Genomic DNA, 14,699 nt, shown 5'->3' with positions numbered 1-14,699 from the left:
CTACTCCATCTCCATTCATTGTGTGTGTTGTGGCGTTGTAGATTTAGAAAGAGGGGTTCTTTCTTTCACTACGATTTTCCTTTCCTTTCTTATCCATTTGGCCACTTCATTTCCTGAGGTTAAAATCAAAGTGGAGCTCTGTTTCACTCTGCTTATCATGGTCTTCAGCTCTCCTTTTCCCCTAAATTAACCAAGTTTAAAGTTTTACATTCTTTTCTAACCCTAATGTTTTGTTTGTTTCTTTGCTCCTCTTAACTGCTTGCCAGTGCTTTGCCATGATGAATGCTTAACTTGTTTGAGCATTAAAGAGGTAAATTCTTCACAGTGTTTCAAGATCCTACTGTAACGTATACTCTCCGTTCCCTCTGTCATGCTAACACCTGTGTTCCTCTCAAACTGCATTTTGGCTTTTCATGGCATATTTATTTTTTTGCTTTCACTGCAGCTTTTTATAGAATTACAGTAACTATCCGCACTTCATTACACTATGTACTCAATATTCTTTTTTTTATCCCTTTTCAACTTTCTGACACTTCCTGGCATCATAAACTGGTTTCCTAATTTTACGGTCACATCTGAACCTCTTATCCTTAACTTTGCCTTTGCTTTCTCTTCCATTTTGTAGCAAATAGTGATTTAAAGAACCCCCGGTGCATGGGATGAGATACAAGCTAGTCTAAGTGAATAGTGTGAATAATACTGTAACATGAGGCATTCAGCCTTTATTTTCAGAAAGAAATCCCACACTGGACACAGACAATTTAAATAAAAATAAAAAATACATAACATTTTCTATGTGAAACATTTCAACAGAACCCAACCTTAAACAACTGGACATTTACATCAAACATAGCAATATTTGAATAGTCTTTATAAAATAAATGTGTGGGAAATACTCTAGCGTATACATGAAAATACAAATTTTCCTGCCACTTATGCTATTCAAAATTGAAATCTACATTTCAACAAATAATTTTCAACAATTTGATCATAATTAAAGTTAAATTGTAGTATATATTATTCTTGGAATCACATGTATGATGCAGTTTTTGAAAGTTAGTGCTACAGCTACAGTTGCATGCCATATGATTTGATGCTGTGTTGTGAAGTGATATTTTGTTTCCATACATTTATTCATTCATCCCTATATCCATTTTTTCCTGAATTGTCTTGTCAGTCATTATTTTCATTGCATCGTGAATTTAACATCACTTTGATGAATGTGCATCTAATTTACGTCTAGTGATTGATCTTTGAGCTAACCTTAACATTAACATTGCCTGGGTAATACAGTACATTAAATTGCTCTTATTCCAGTGTGATTAGGCTGTGATTACTACAGTAATTACAATTTTAATCAACACGGTTTTGAGCTAGTTAATGTAAAGTGCTACCTTTAACATATCATGCTTGATTATAATCCTTTCTTTACCATTTGCTTCCACTAATGTAGAAAACTGCAGAGAAACTCAAAGCGGAAGAGCAGAAAAAAATGGCCGAGATGCAGGCTGAGTTAGACAAACAAAAGCAGTTAGCTGCTGCTCACGCAAAGGCCATTGCCAAAGCTGAGAAAGAGGCTCAAGAGCTGAAGCTCAGAATGCAGGAAGAAGTAAGCAAGAGAGAGGTTGCTGCCGTTGATGCAGAAAAGCAAAAGCACAACATCCAGCTGGAACTGCAGGAGCTCAAAAACCTCTCCGAGCAAGAGATCAAGAACAAATGTCAACAGGTGGACGAGGCTCTTTACAGCAGGACCAAGATTGAGGAGGAAATCCATATCATCAGGATCCAACTTGAGACGACATTAAAACAAAAGTCTACCGCCGAATCTGAGCTCCAGGAACTTCGTAACAGAGCAGCTGAAGCTGAGAGACTCCGAAAGGCCGCCCAGGAAGAAGCTGAGAAGCTCCACAAACAAGTCAATGAAGAGACCCAGAAAAAGCGCATGGCAGAGGAAGAACTCAAACGCAAATCTCAGGCAGAGAAAGAAGCTGCTAAGCAAAAGCAAAAAGCTCTGGAAGACCTTGAAAACCTCAAGATGCAGGCCGAGGAGGCTGAAAGGCAAGTGAAGCAAGCGGAGTTAGAAAAGGAGAGGCAAATCAAGGTTGCTCAAGTGGCAGCCCAGAAGAGTGCCGCGGCTGAGCTCCAGAGCAAACACATCTCCTTTGCAGAAAAGACCTCAAAGTTGGAAGAATCCCTCAAACAAGAGCATGGTGCTGTCCTTCAGCTGCAACAAGAAGCAGAACATCTCAAGAAACAACAGGAGGATGCTATAAAAGCCAGAGAAGAGGCAGAAAAAGAGCTTGAGAAATGGAGGCAAAAAGCTAATGAGGCCCTCCGTCTTAGACTCCAGGCTGAGGAAGAAGCCCACAAAAAGAGCCTTGCTCAAGAAGAAGCTGAGAAACAAAAGGAGGAGGCTGAGCGTGAGGCTAAAAAGAGAGCCAAGGCTGAAGACTCAGCTCTGAAGCAAAAAGATATGGCCGAGAAAGAACTTGAGCGGCAAAGAAGGGTAGCTGAGAGCACGGCTCAACAGAAACTCACTGCCGAACAGGAACTGATTCGACTTAGGGCAGACTTTGACAACGCAGAACAGCAGAGATCTCTCCTTGAAGATGAACTTTATCGCCTGAAGAATGAAGTCATTGCAGCGGAACAACAACGGAAACAGCTGGAGGATGAGCTGGCCAAAGTGAGGAGTGAAATGGATATACTCATTCAGCTTAAGTCCAAGGCAGAAAAGGAGACCATGTCCAACACAGAGAAGAGCAAACAACTTCTTGAGGCTGAAGCTGCCAGGATGAGAGACGTGGCTGAGGAAGCAAGCAAGCTTAGAGCCATCGCAGAGGAGGCCAAGCATCAGAGGCAAGTTGCTGAGGAAGAGGCAGCTCGCCAGAGAGCAGAGGCTGAGAGGATTCTCAAAGAGAAGCTGGCTGCAATCAGCGAAGCCACTCGTTTAAAAACAGAGGCTGAAATTGCCTTGAAAGAGAAGGAGGCAGAAAACGAAAGACTCCGCCGGCAAGCTGAGGACGATGCTTACCAGAGAAAAGCTCTTGAAGATCAGGCCAACCAACACAAGCTAGAGATTGATGAAAAGATCCTCCTACTCAAAAAATCATCTGAGGCGGAAATGGAAAGACAAAAGGCAATAGTGGATGACACACTGAAACAGAGGCGAGTTGTCGAAGAAGAAATCCGAATTCTTAAGCTCAACTTTGAAAAGGCTTCATCTGGAAAACTTGATCTGGAGTTAGAACTGAACAAACTGAAAAACATTGCAGAGGAAACTCAACAAAGCAAACTTAGGGCAGAGGAGGAGGCAGAAAAACAAAGAAAGCTTGCCCTTGAGGAGCAGAAGAAGAGGAGGGATGCAGAGGACAAGGTTAAGAAGATCACTGCTGCAGAGGAAGAGGCAGCCAGACAACGCAAGGTCGCCCAAGAAGAGCTTGATCGTCTGAAAAAGAAAGCAGAAGAGGCCCAAAAGCAGAAAGAAGAGGCTGACATCGAAGCAGAAAAACAGATTGTTGCAGCACAACAAGCAGCCCTGAAATGCAGTACCGCTGAGCACCAAGTCCAAAGTGTCCTCGCCCAACAGAAGGAAGACAGCATCATGCAGAAGAAGCTTAAGGAAGAGTACGAGAAAGCCAAGAAGCTTGCCAAAGAGGCAGAGGCTGCTAAGGAGAAGGCAGAGAGGGAGGCAGCTCTCCTTCGTCAACAAGCAGAGGAAGCAGAACGGCAAAGGGCAGCTGCTGAGCAAGAAGCTGCAATCCAAGCCAAAGCTCAGGAGGATGCCGTGAGGTTGCGGAAGGATGCTGAATTTGAAGCTGCTAAACGAGCACAAGCAGAAATTTCAGCCCTCAAGCAGAAGGAACAGGCCGATGCCGACATGGCAAAGCACAAAAAACTGGCAGAGCAAACACTGAAACAGAAGTTCCAAGTGGAGCAAGAGCTCACAAAGGTCAAACTGAAGCTTGATGATACCGATAAACAGAAATCTCTCCTGGATGAAGAGCTGCAGCGCTTGAAGGATGAGGTTGATGATGCTGTCAGACAAAGGGGCCAGGTGGAGGAGGAGCTGTTCAAAGTCAAGGTTCAGATGGAGGAGCTACTCAAACTGAAAATCAGAATTGAGGAAGAAAATCAACGCCTCATCAAGAAAGACAAAGACAACACACAGAAATTCCTCGCCGAGGAGGCTGAAAATATGAAAAGGCTCGCAGAGGATGCTGCAAGACTTAGTGTAGAATCCCAAGAGGCTGCACGCTTGAGACAGATTGCAGAAGACGACCTCAATCATCAACGAGCTCTTGCAGATAAAATGCTTAAAGAGAAAATGCAGGCCATACAAGAGGCATCTAGGCTTAAAGCAGAGGCAGAATTGCTCCAAAGACAGAAGGACTTGGCTCAGGAGCAGGCACAAAAGCTGCTGGAGGATAAACAACTAATGCAACGGCGTCTGGAAGAGGAAACTGAGGAATACCAGAAGTCACTTGAAGCAGAGAGGAAAAGGCAATTGGAGATCATAGCCGAATCCGAAAAACTCAAACTTCAGGTTTCACAGCTCAGTGAAGCCCAGGTCAAAGCTGAGGAGGAGGCAAAAAAATTCAAGAAACAAGCTGATAACATTGCTGCCCGTCTTCATGAGACTGAAATAGCCACCAAAGAAAAAATTACTGTAGTGGAAAAACTGGAATACGAGAGACTCAATACCAGCAAAGAGGCTAGCGATTTACGCAACGCAATCGCAGACCTTGAGAAGGAGAAGTCTAGACTGAAAAAGGAGGCAGCAGAACTTCAAAATAAGTCTAAAGAGGTATTGTGTCAAAAATGGCATAACAGAGCAGCTTATGTCATTGTTAACCTTTATCTTAAAACTAACACAATTCTTTCTTTAAATTTCCTCTATTCTTTTCTTCGACTAAACTAACCATGAAACCATATCTTTGATTTAAAATATGATTTTGATTTTATGTTTGTGATTACAGTGCACTGTGCTTATGCAGATCACACCCTGAATGACCCCTCATTTCCTGGAATGTTTCTTCATTTTGAGACATGCTTCATATTTCTTTCCATTTCAAAACTCAGTTGCAACTCAGCTCCAAAATAAATCACATCATTTGAAGTCAGATTGAAATTATTAAAATTATGATATTTCATTAGCAATTTAGCCAAAATGTTCTCTAAAATGCAATTAGAGAGATAGCCTTGCATTACAATACATGCACCCACAGATTTACTAGAACCCCTAAATCGTGAATGTTGGCTGTATTTGCAGGATCCAAAAAACATTCAAACTCACCCATCAGTGGCTAAGAAAAAGACACGCTACCAACAATCACTCTCCCATGTGTAACTATCCCCAGTATTCATCGTGAATGCTGTATTAAGATATGCAGACACCTCCACCTCACCAGATATATGTATTTGTATTTGTCAGGCATGCAAAACTCTGTCTCCAACATCCACAGGCTAAAACATTTTCCAGAGGATGTGTATGTCACCATACCTATCAAGCCCACAATCTGACATGACATGCACAAGTGTACATCAATTGACACAAAAGGCATGCAACAGACCTTACTTCCTTGTTGACAAGTGTATGTTGCCTTTATCCACAACCCCCATCAACCTAGTGGAAGAGGAGATAATTGCTATAGTATATACCATGCACTAAAATTGAGAGCATTGTTGGTATGATCATCTTCTATTAGACTAAACGGGTGAAGTTGAAAACATTGGATTGTTTCTTTAATGTTTAATTATTTGAAAAGGTACCACCATGCAGATTTGAGGGTGTTTTCCTCAATTATGCCCCTTGCCATTTAAAATAATAAACACATTAGATGTATCTGTTGTAACACCTTAGACTATAACTAATACATCAAAATACAGTTATTATTATCCAATAATTAGCTCCAACTTCTTATGCAACAAAATTGCTCCACTGTTGCAACACTTTAAATAACACAACAAACGGTTAAATCCAAACAAGTGACAGCCAAACAGTAATTACCAATTTATTGACAGTTTTGTACTAAACTAAAGACTTTGTCGAATCTAGATCATCATAATCCAGATTTACCGTGTTAGAGATATTTATTAACTGATTTTTAACACTTCTATGCAGAGTACTACGGTGGACCTGAGAACTCAATGCACTGCAAATGAAGAAAACACAGGCAGATAGATAAAAACACAAGCAACTTAAGAAAATACTTTACCAATTTCACAACACATGCACTGCTATTAGAAGAGAAAACACAACCAAATATGGAAACAGACTGCAATTACAGAAAAAAACCAAATACAGAAACACACTGCAAATAGTAAAGAAAACAGACACATATGGAGCATGCTGCAAATGTAGAATACACAACGGAAACTGTTTCCAGGGGACACTAAAAAAAAATGTCACATTTATTTTAACATTTTGATCGCATTATTCAAACAGTACTGCAGATATCTGCTGCGTGCACCTTATGTTAGCCTTTTGTGATTATGTGCTTTCCATTTAAATAATCTGACAATACACACACAATTATTTGTGAAACATGCTATGGTAGCTGGGTAAAGTTACCTTCAGAAAAAAAAAGTTAATATATTGCAAATTGTTTAATGGTTTAAAACAAAGCAAAATAAGTTGTATGTATTTTCTTAATTTGCAGTGTGTTGTGCATTTAGGTCCACTGTAAAGTACCCTAATGTTTACACAAATATTTAGGATTCTTTTTAATTCTATTTCAGTCCAGTGTGACCTCTTGATAAGCAACATATTACTCATTACAAATAGAAATGTATTATTTTGAACTCACTTATAGTAGTACATTATATAAGGTAACACAATCCACTCCAAGTAGCAGTAAATTACTTGGAGCATGGTTATTTTAATTCTCATGGTTGTTCTGGACTTTATAATGTCTGCGAAAATACAAAGAATGACATCAATACAACAACTTATTATCCTGAATCTGGAAACAAGGATCCTAGAGAATGAGTACATTTATTAAACAAAATACTGCACACTCAATTTTGTAATCTTTCTCTAAAAATGTAGAAAAACACTTATATAACTTCAATTAGGGATTATTGTTATCTCCATAAGCAGAGTGCATTGTACAAATGTAATCTATTACAAATTAAATGAACAAAATAAACAATTTGGATAAACAAAATATGTGCCTCACTTATATACCTATTGTAACTTGTGTTTTCTATATTTTTCTCTCAGATGGCTGATGCACAGCAGAAACAAATCGAACATGAGAAGACAGTGCTCCAGCAGACATTCCTGACAGAAAAGGAGATGCTTTTGAAGAAGGAGAAGCTAATTGAAGATGAGAAAAAGAAGCTAGAGAGTCAGTTTGATGAGGAAGTCAAAAAGGCCAAAGCTCTCAAAGATGAACAGGAACGCCAGAGACAACAGATGGAGGAGGAGAAGAAGAAACTCTACGCTACTATGGATGCAGCCCTCAATAAACAAAAAGAGGCTGAGAAAGAAATGCTTAACAAACAAAAAGAAATGCAGGAACTGGAGAAGAAGAGACTCGACCAGGAAAGGATACTCGCAGAAGAGAACCAGAAATTGCGCGACAAGCTGCAGCAGCTTGAGGAAGCACAAAAAGAAGTCCCTGACAAAGAGCAAATCCATGTTACAATGGTTGAGACAACAAAGAAGGTTTATAATGGTCAAACTGCCGGTGATACGGAAGCCAGTGCGGACAAGAGACCAGATCCCTTGGCTTTTGATGGCATCCGTGATAAGGTACCTGCAAGCAGACTTCATGCTGTGGGCCTTTTATCCAAGAAGGAGTTTGACAAGCTAAAAAAAGGCAAGACCACTGTTCAAGAGCTTGGGGAGACTGACAAACTGAAACAAATTCTTAAAGGAAAGAACTGCATTGCTGGTGTTTTGACTCCATCTAATCAAAAGATGTCAATCTATGAAGCATCAAAAGACAAGAAGATTACTCCAGGCACAGCCATAATCCTTCTTGAAGCCCAAGCAGCCACAGGTTACATTGTAGACCCAATTAAGAACCAGAAACTTTCTGTTAATGAGGCTGTCAAGGAAGGCTTGATTGGCCCTGAACTGCACAACAAAATGCTTTCAGCAGAGAGGGCAGTTGTTGGCTACAAAGATCCATACACTGGTGGGAAGACCTCTGTCTTTGAAGCTATGAAGAAGGGTCTGATAGAACATGATCATGCCATCAGAGTCCTTGAGGCGCAGCTTGCAACTGGTGGCATTGTCGACCCAATCAATAGTCACCGTGTACCCAATGAAACAGCCTACCAAGAGGGCCTATATGATGTTGAAATGAACAGGATTATGGAAAAACCTTCAGATGACACAAAGGGATACTTTGACCCCAGCACTCAGGAACCTTTGACATATTCTGAGCTGATGGCAAGATGTACCACTGACCCTGAAACCGGTCTGCTTCTCCTGCCAATCACAGACAAAGCTGCTCAGTGCTCAAGTATATACACAGAGGAGGAGACCAAGGATGTGTTCAGCAAAACAACTGTGTCTGTGCCATTTGGACGATTCAAGGGAAAGACTGTCACCATTTGGGAAATAATCAATTCTGAGTACTTCACTGACGACCAAAAGAAGGACCTTCTCCGTCAATACAAGACAGGCAAAATCACAATCGAAAAAATCATTAAGATTGTGATTACTGTGGCAGAGGAAAAAGAAAAGAAGAATGAGATTACCTTTGATGGTCTGAGAGCACCTGTCCCTGCCACAGAACTCCTGGAATCCAAAATCATTGATAAAGACATATACAACAAATTGCACAAGGGCAATAAGACGGTCAAAGAGGTGTCTGAAATAGAGCCTGTCCACAAAGCACTGAAGGGAACAAACTGCATTGCAGGTGTGGTTATCGATTCATCCAAGGAGACAATGTCCTTCTATCAAGCTATGAAGAAAGACATGATGAGAGCAGGGCCTGCTTTGAATATGCTGGAAGCCCAAGCAGGAACAGGCTATGTGGTTGACCCTGTTCATAATCAGAAGTACACTGTTGATGAAGCTGTCAAAGCAGGTGTTGTGGGTCCTGAGCTGCATGAAAAACTGCTGTCTGCAGAGCGAGCTGTTACAGGTTACAAAGATCCTTACACTGGACAGACTGTATCTCTGTTCCAGGCAATGAAAAAAGATCTCATACCTAGAGAACAAGGAATCCGTCTGCTTGATGCCCAAATGACCACCGGCGGCATCATTGATCCAGTAAATAGCTATCACATTCCTCATGATGTGGCCTGCAAGAGAAACTATTTTGATGATGAAATCAAACAGATTCTTAACAGTCCCACTGATGAAACTAAATGCTTCTTAGACCCCAACACAAAAGAAAATGTCACATACTCACAGCTTTTTAAGAGATGTGTCACTGACAAGAAAACTGGTCTCCAGCTTCTGCCTCTTTCTGACGAAGCAATCAATGCAAAAGAGGAGCCAGCATACAATGATGCCCAGACAAAGGAGGCTATGACTCAGGCAACTGTGGAACTTGACTCTGGACCATTTAAGGGCAGGAAGATGACCATCTGGGAAATCATCAACTCTGAATATCTCACAGAAGAACAACGGCTTGACCTGCTCAGACAGTTTAGGTCAGGAAAGATTACAATTGAAAAGATAATCAAGATTGTCATCACATTTGTAAATGAGAAAGAGGCCAAGAAACAAGAACAGTCCAGCTTCAAGGGACTCAGAGCTCCTGTCCCTGCAAGCTCTCTGTATGATTCCAAAATCATTGACAAACCAACCTTTGACCTCCTTCAACAAGGCAAAACAACACCTAGAGAAGTCAGTCAGAATCCAAATGTCAATAAATACCTCCAGGGCTCTGATAGCATTGCTGGAATCTACCTGGAGCCGACCAAAGAGAAAATCAGCATTTATCAGGCTATGAAGAAAAAACTCCTCAGACACAACACAGGTCTTTCACTTCTTGAGGCCCAGGCTGCCACTGGGTTCCTTGTAGATCCAGTGAGGAACCAGTGCCTGACAGTAGATGAGGCAGTGAAGTCAGGTCTTGTTGGTCCAGAGCTACATGAAAAACTTCTCTCTGCAGAAAAAGCTGTTACTGGCTATAAAGATCCATTCACAGGCAACAAAATCTCCCTCTTTGAAGCAGTGCAAAAAGATCTCATCCTGAAAGAACATGCCATGCCACTGATAGAGGCACAGATGGTTAGTGGAGGAATCATTGACCCTGTAAACAGCCACCGTGTCCCAACTGATGTTGCATATCAGAAGAACATTTTCAGTAAAGAAATGGCCAAGACCCTATCTGAACCATCTGATGATAACAAGGCTTTCTCAGACCCAGAAACCGATGTTAATGTTACCTACAGACAGCTTAAAGACAAGTGCCAAAAAGATCCAGAGACAGGCCTATATATCCTTCCACTCTCCAAACCTCAGTCTCCAACTGTTGTGGAAAAGACATACCTTTACACAGAGGAACAGACACAAAGTGACCTGACCAGCACACAGATTGACATTCCAATCGAGGGGCTTGCTGATAAACCAGTGAACCTTTGGGAAATCATGAACTCAAATTTGCTTCCCGAGCAAGAGAGGCAGAAGCTCATGGATGAATATCGCTCTGGTAAAATCACAAAAGAGCGGATGATCATCATCATTATTGAGATCATGGAGCAGAGAGAGATCATTAGAAATGATAGTCCACTGTCATATAAGACTATAAGGAGAAGGATAACTATTGAGGAGCTCTACAGTGCCCGCATAATTGACCTAGAGACGTACAACCTCCTTAAACAGGGCAAGAGGAACATCCGTGACATAATGGAGATGACCAGTGTGAAACAGTATCTCTATGGCACAGGCTGTGTTGCTGGGGTCACAACAGACTCAAGCTCCAAGATAAGCATATACCAAGCAATGAAGAGAGGATTTATTAAACCTGAACTAGCCCTCAGCCTCCTAGAAGCACAAGCTGCTACAGGATTCATTGTCGATCCAGTTAAAAATGAAACACTGACGGTTGACGAAGCTGTTCGTAAGGGTGTTGTCGGCCCTGAGATCCATGATAAACTTCTGTCAGCTGAAAGAGCAGTCACAGGATACAAAGATCCATACAGTGGGAAAACCATATCTCTCTTCCAGGCCATGAAAAAGGATCTTGTTCCAGAGGATTATGCTCTGAAAATGTTAGAGGCACAAACTGCCACCGGTGGTATTATTGATCCTGAATTCCAGTTCCACCTGCCAGCCGACATTGCCATGCAAAGAGGTTACATCAACAAGGAAACCAACGAGAGGCTGACTGACAAAGTTAAAGGATTTACTGACCCTGTCACCAACGAGGACCTGTCATATGCACAGCTGCTCAAGAGATGCAAGTTAGACGGTGGGTTGCGCCTACTCTCCCTGGGAGACAAGAGGCTGATGTTCAAAGGTCTGAGGAAAGAGATCACAATGGAGGAGCTGATCCGCTCACAAATTATTGACCAGAAGACTGTCACTGAACTGAATGAAGGTCTTATTTCAATGGAGGAGGTTAGCAAGAATCTATCAAGGTACCTTGAAGGCACAAGCTGTATTGCTGGTGTATTCTTAGAGTCCACAAATGAGCGTCTATCAATTTACCAGGCCATGAAGAAGAACATGATTAGGCCAGGCACAGCATTTGAACTCCTTGAGGCACAGGCATCCACAGGATATGTCATTGATCCCATCAAAAACCTCAAACTGACGGTCAATGAAGCAGTGAGAATGGGAATTGTAGGACCTGAATTCAAAGACAAGCTCCTCTCTGCAGAACGTGCAGTGACAGGATATAGAGATCCTTATTCAGGCAAGACAATCTCCCTGTTCCAGGCCATGAAAAAGGGGCTCATCTTGAAAGATCATGGTATCCGTCTCCTGGAAGCCCAGATTGCCACTGGTGGAATCATTGACCCAGAGGAAAGTCACCGCCTGCCAGTTGAGGTGGCCTACAAACGTGGCTTCTTTGATGAGGAAATGAATGAGATCTTGACAGATCCATCTGATGACACTAAAGGCTTCTTTGATCCCAACACTGAGGAAAATCTAACCTATCTCCAGCTCATGGAGAGGTGCATCACCGATCCTGACACTGGCCTGGTGCTCCTGCTACTGAAAGAAAAGAAGCGGGAAAGTAAGACCTCCTCCAAATCCTCAGTTCGTAAACGCAGAGTTGTCATCGTAGACCCTGAGAGTGGCAAAGAAATGACTGTGTATGAGGCCTACAGGAAGGGACTCATCGACCACCAAACATACCTAGAGCTTGCTGAGCAGGAGTGTGAATGGGAAGAGATCACAATAACCTCCTCTGATGGTACTGTCAAATCCATTATCATTGACAGGAGGTCAGGGAGACAGTATGATGTTCATGATGCTCTTTCACGTGGCCTCATTGACCAGACTGCCCTTGATACATACCGATCTGGAAACCTATCCATCACAGAATTTGCTGACATGCTTTCTGGAAGCATGGGAGGCTTCCGCTCACGCTCATCCTCCTTTGGTTCCACTACTGGCTCCACCTACTCCTCTCCCATGAGCCCCATACCCTCCATTAAACCACCTGCAGTCATATGGAATGACCCAGCAGAGGAGACTGGCCCCATAGCTGGAATATTGGACATAGACACACTGGAGAAGGTGTCTATCACTGAGGCCATACACAGAAACCTGGTAGACAACATCACTGGCCAAAGATTGTTGGAGGCCCAAGCCTGCACAGGAGGAATAATTGACCCCACAACTGGAGAGAGATTCACAGTCATTGACGCTACAGAAAAAGGCCTTGTGGATAAAACCGTGGTTGATCGCCTCACCCTGGCTCAAAAAGCATTCAATGGATTTGAAGACCCAAGAACTAAAGTAAAGATGTCCGCATCCCAGGCACTAAAGAAAGGCTGGTTGTATTATGAGGCTGGGCAGCGTTTCCTTGAGGTCCAATATTTGACTGGTGGACTTATTGAGCCTGATGTCGAGAGCAGAGTGTCACTAGATGAATCTATCAAGAAGGGCACAATCGATGCCCGCACTGCCCAGAAACTGAGAGATGTCGGTTCTTATTCTAAATACATAACGTGTCCAAAAACCAAACTCAAAATCTCCTATAAAGATGTCATGGACAAAAGCATGGTCGAGGAAGGATCTGGCCTAAGGCTTCTGGAGGCCTCCTCACAATCCAGCAAAGGCCTCTACAGTCCCTACAATGTCAGTAACCCTGGATCTGCCTATGGCTCCCGGACTGGCTCAAGGACCGGATCCCGAACAGGCTCCAGGAGAGGCAGCATTGATGCTGGCTCTGGCTTCAGCATGAACTTCTCATCCTCCTCCTTCACAGCCTCTTCAACTGGCTACAGCCGCAGATTCTGATTAGCTAGTTATGTTCCTAACAAAAGCCCAAGTGTCTAAGAACCAACAATAATAGTGCACTTCACAGTTGCATTTTTCACAGGAAAAATAGTTATAGTAACAGAGAAAATATAATTTATTCATTCTGCCCTGCATGTGGTCACATCAAGAATTGCCTAGGCTATTTTTTTCCCCCTATATAACAGGTGTCTAAACATGTGCCTCATATATGGAGACATAACCAAGGATTGCTAGATATTACATTATTTTCCTTAGTACTAATTACCGAGTCCATTTATATTTTTCAAAGCAAAGCATGACATTTTCATTTTTTTTAAGTGACTTTATAGTTTTCATTTTACACAAAGTTGTACACTTGTGCTTTCTGAAACTAATATATACTGTATGTCAAAGAGATATTTTTTCAGTATTCCTTTGAAATTCAAGGATATTTGTCTATTTTTTATCTTTTTCGACAGTACTTAATGAGATATCTACTGTATGTCAACTTAGTTGTAATGTTTTTAACAGATTCTAAAATACATAGATGCCTTCACATTTCTGAAAATTTGTATAGAGTATGAACAGATTTTGTTGTTTGTATGTTAAATGTTGCCTGGGTAACTATATAATACCCAATAAGAATACACCTGTTAGACACTACAAAATGAGACACTACAGGAATACAACACTGAGATGTGCCAGAATTAAAATTACGCAGACCATTCAGAAACCAGTTTCACATCTGTCATTATTTTGTACTTAATGCCCATTTATATTTAGTGGACTTTTACTTTCTTTGGGTTTACCATTGTTTTACACACTCCAAGTTTTAGATTCTTTATATTCACCATCATTCAAGTGTTCCTGGTTAATCCCAAGATGATGTCAGAGTTGATCCTGCTCACCCATACGGAACTGCGTCCTGTTATTTTGGTTTTTGTAAGTTGAAATTAGTTTTTTCTCTTTTGTTTTGCTGTCTGTTTTCTTCAGTTGACATTGGTCATATCTCAGGGCCTGGATTATGCCATTTCCCCTACCCCACACACTACCATGATGATATCACTAGTAAACTATTTCTATAAAAAAAAAATCTCATTTCTGCTGATTGACAGTTTTTATGTTTTTGGCAGCAGCCCCTTAGAATCCAACATATCAGCAAAGATACTCAGATGGCCGGAGCATACGATCCCTTCAACTTGGATGGATTTGTGAGTCCATGTCATCCTCACGCAGTTTTACAGGTACAGTGTTTAACTGTTTTTAAAAACATCTTGTCATGATCATTTCATTTGCCAAAGATTAAGCTACTTTCCATCATGATTTGTTT

General features: G+C 41.6%; 1 protein-coding gene across 1 annotated transcript in view; it reads left to right on the top strand.

The window, feature by feature from the left end:
* Positions 1 to 14,699, top strand: part of LOC116035271 (plectin-like) — a 212,729-nt gene that overhangs the window by 155,593 nt on the left and 42,437 nt on the right. The window contains exons 32-33 of the mRNA XM_031278275.2: positions 1,454 to 4,807; positions 7,226 to 13,387. Coding sequence (XP_031134135.2) covers positions 1,454 to 4,807; positions 7,226 to 13,387 — 9,516 coding nt within the window. The remainder of the gene's footprint in view (positions 1 to 1,453; positions 4,808 to 7,225; positions 13,388 to 14,699) is intronic.

This window comes from Sander lucioperca, chromosome 10 (genome assembly GCF_008315115.2).
Source record: "Sander lucioperca isolate FBNREF2018 chromosome 10, SLUC_FBN_1.2, whole genome shotgun sequence".
Taxonomy (NCBI): Eukaryota; Metazoa; Chordata; class Actinopteri; order Perciformes; family Percidae; genus Sander; species Sander lucioperca.
Note: the sequence above shows the minus strand (reverse complement) of the source record. Positions and strands in the feature narration are given on the sequence as shown.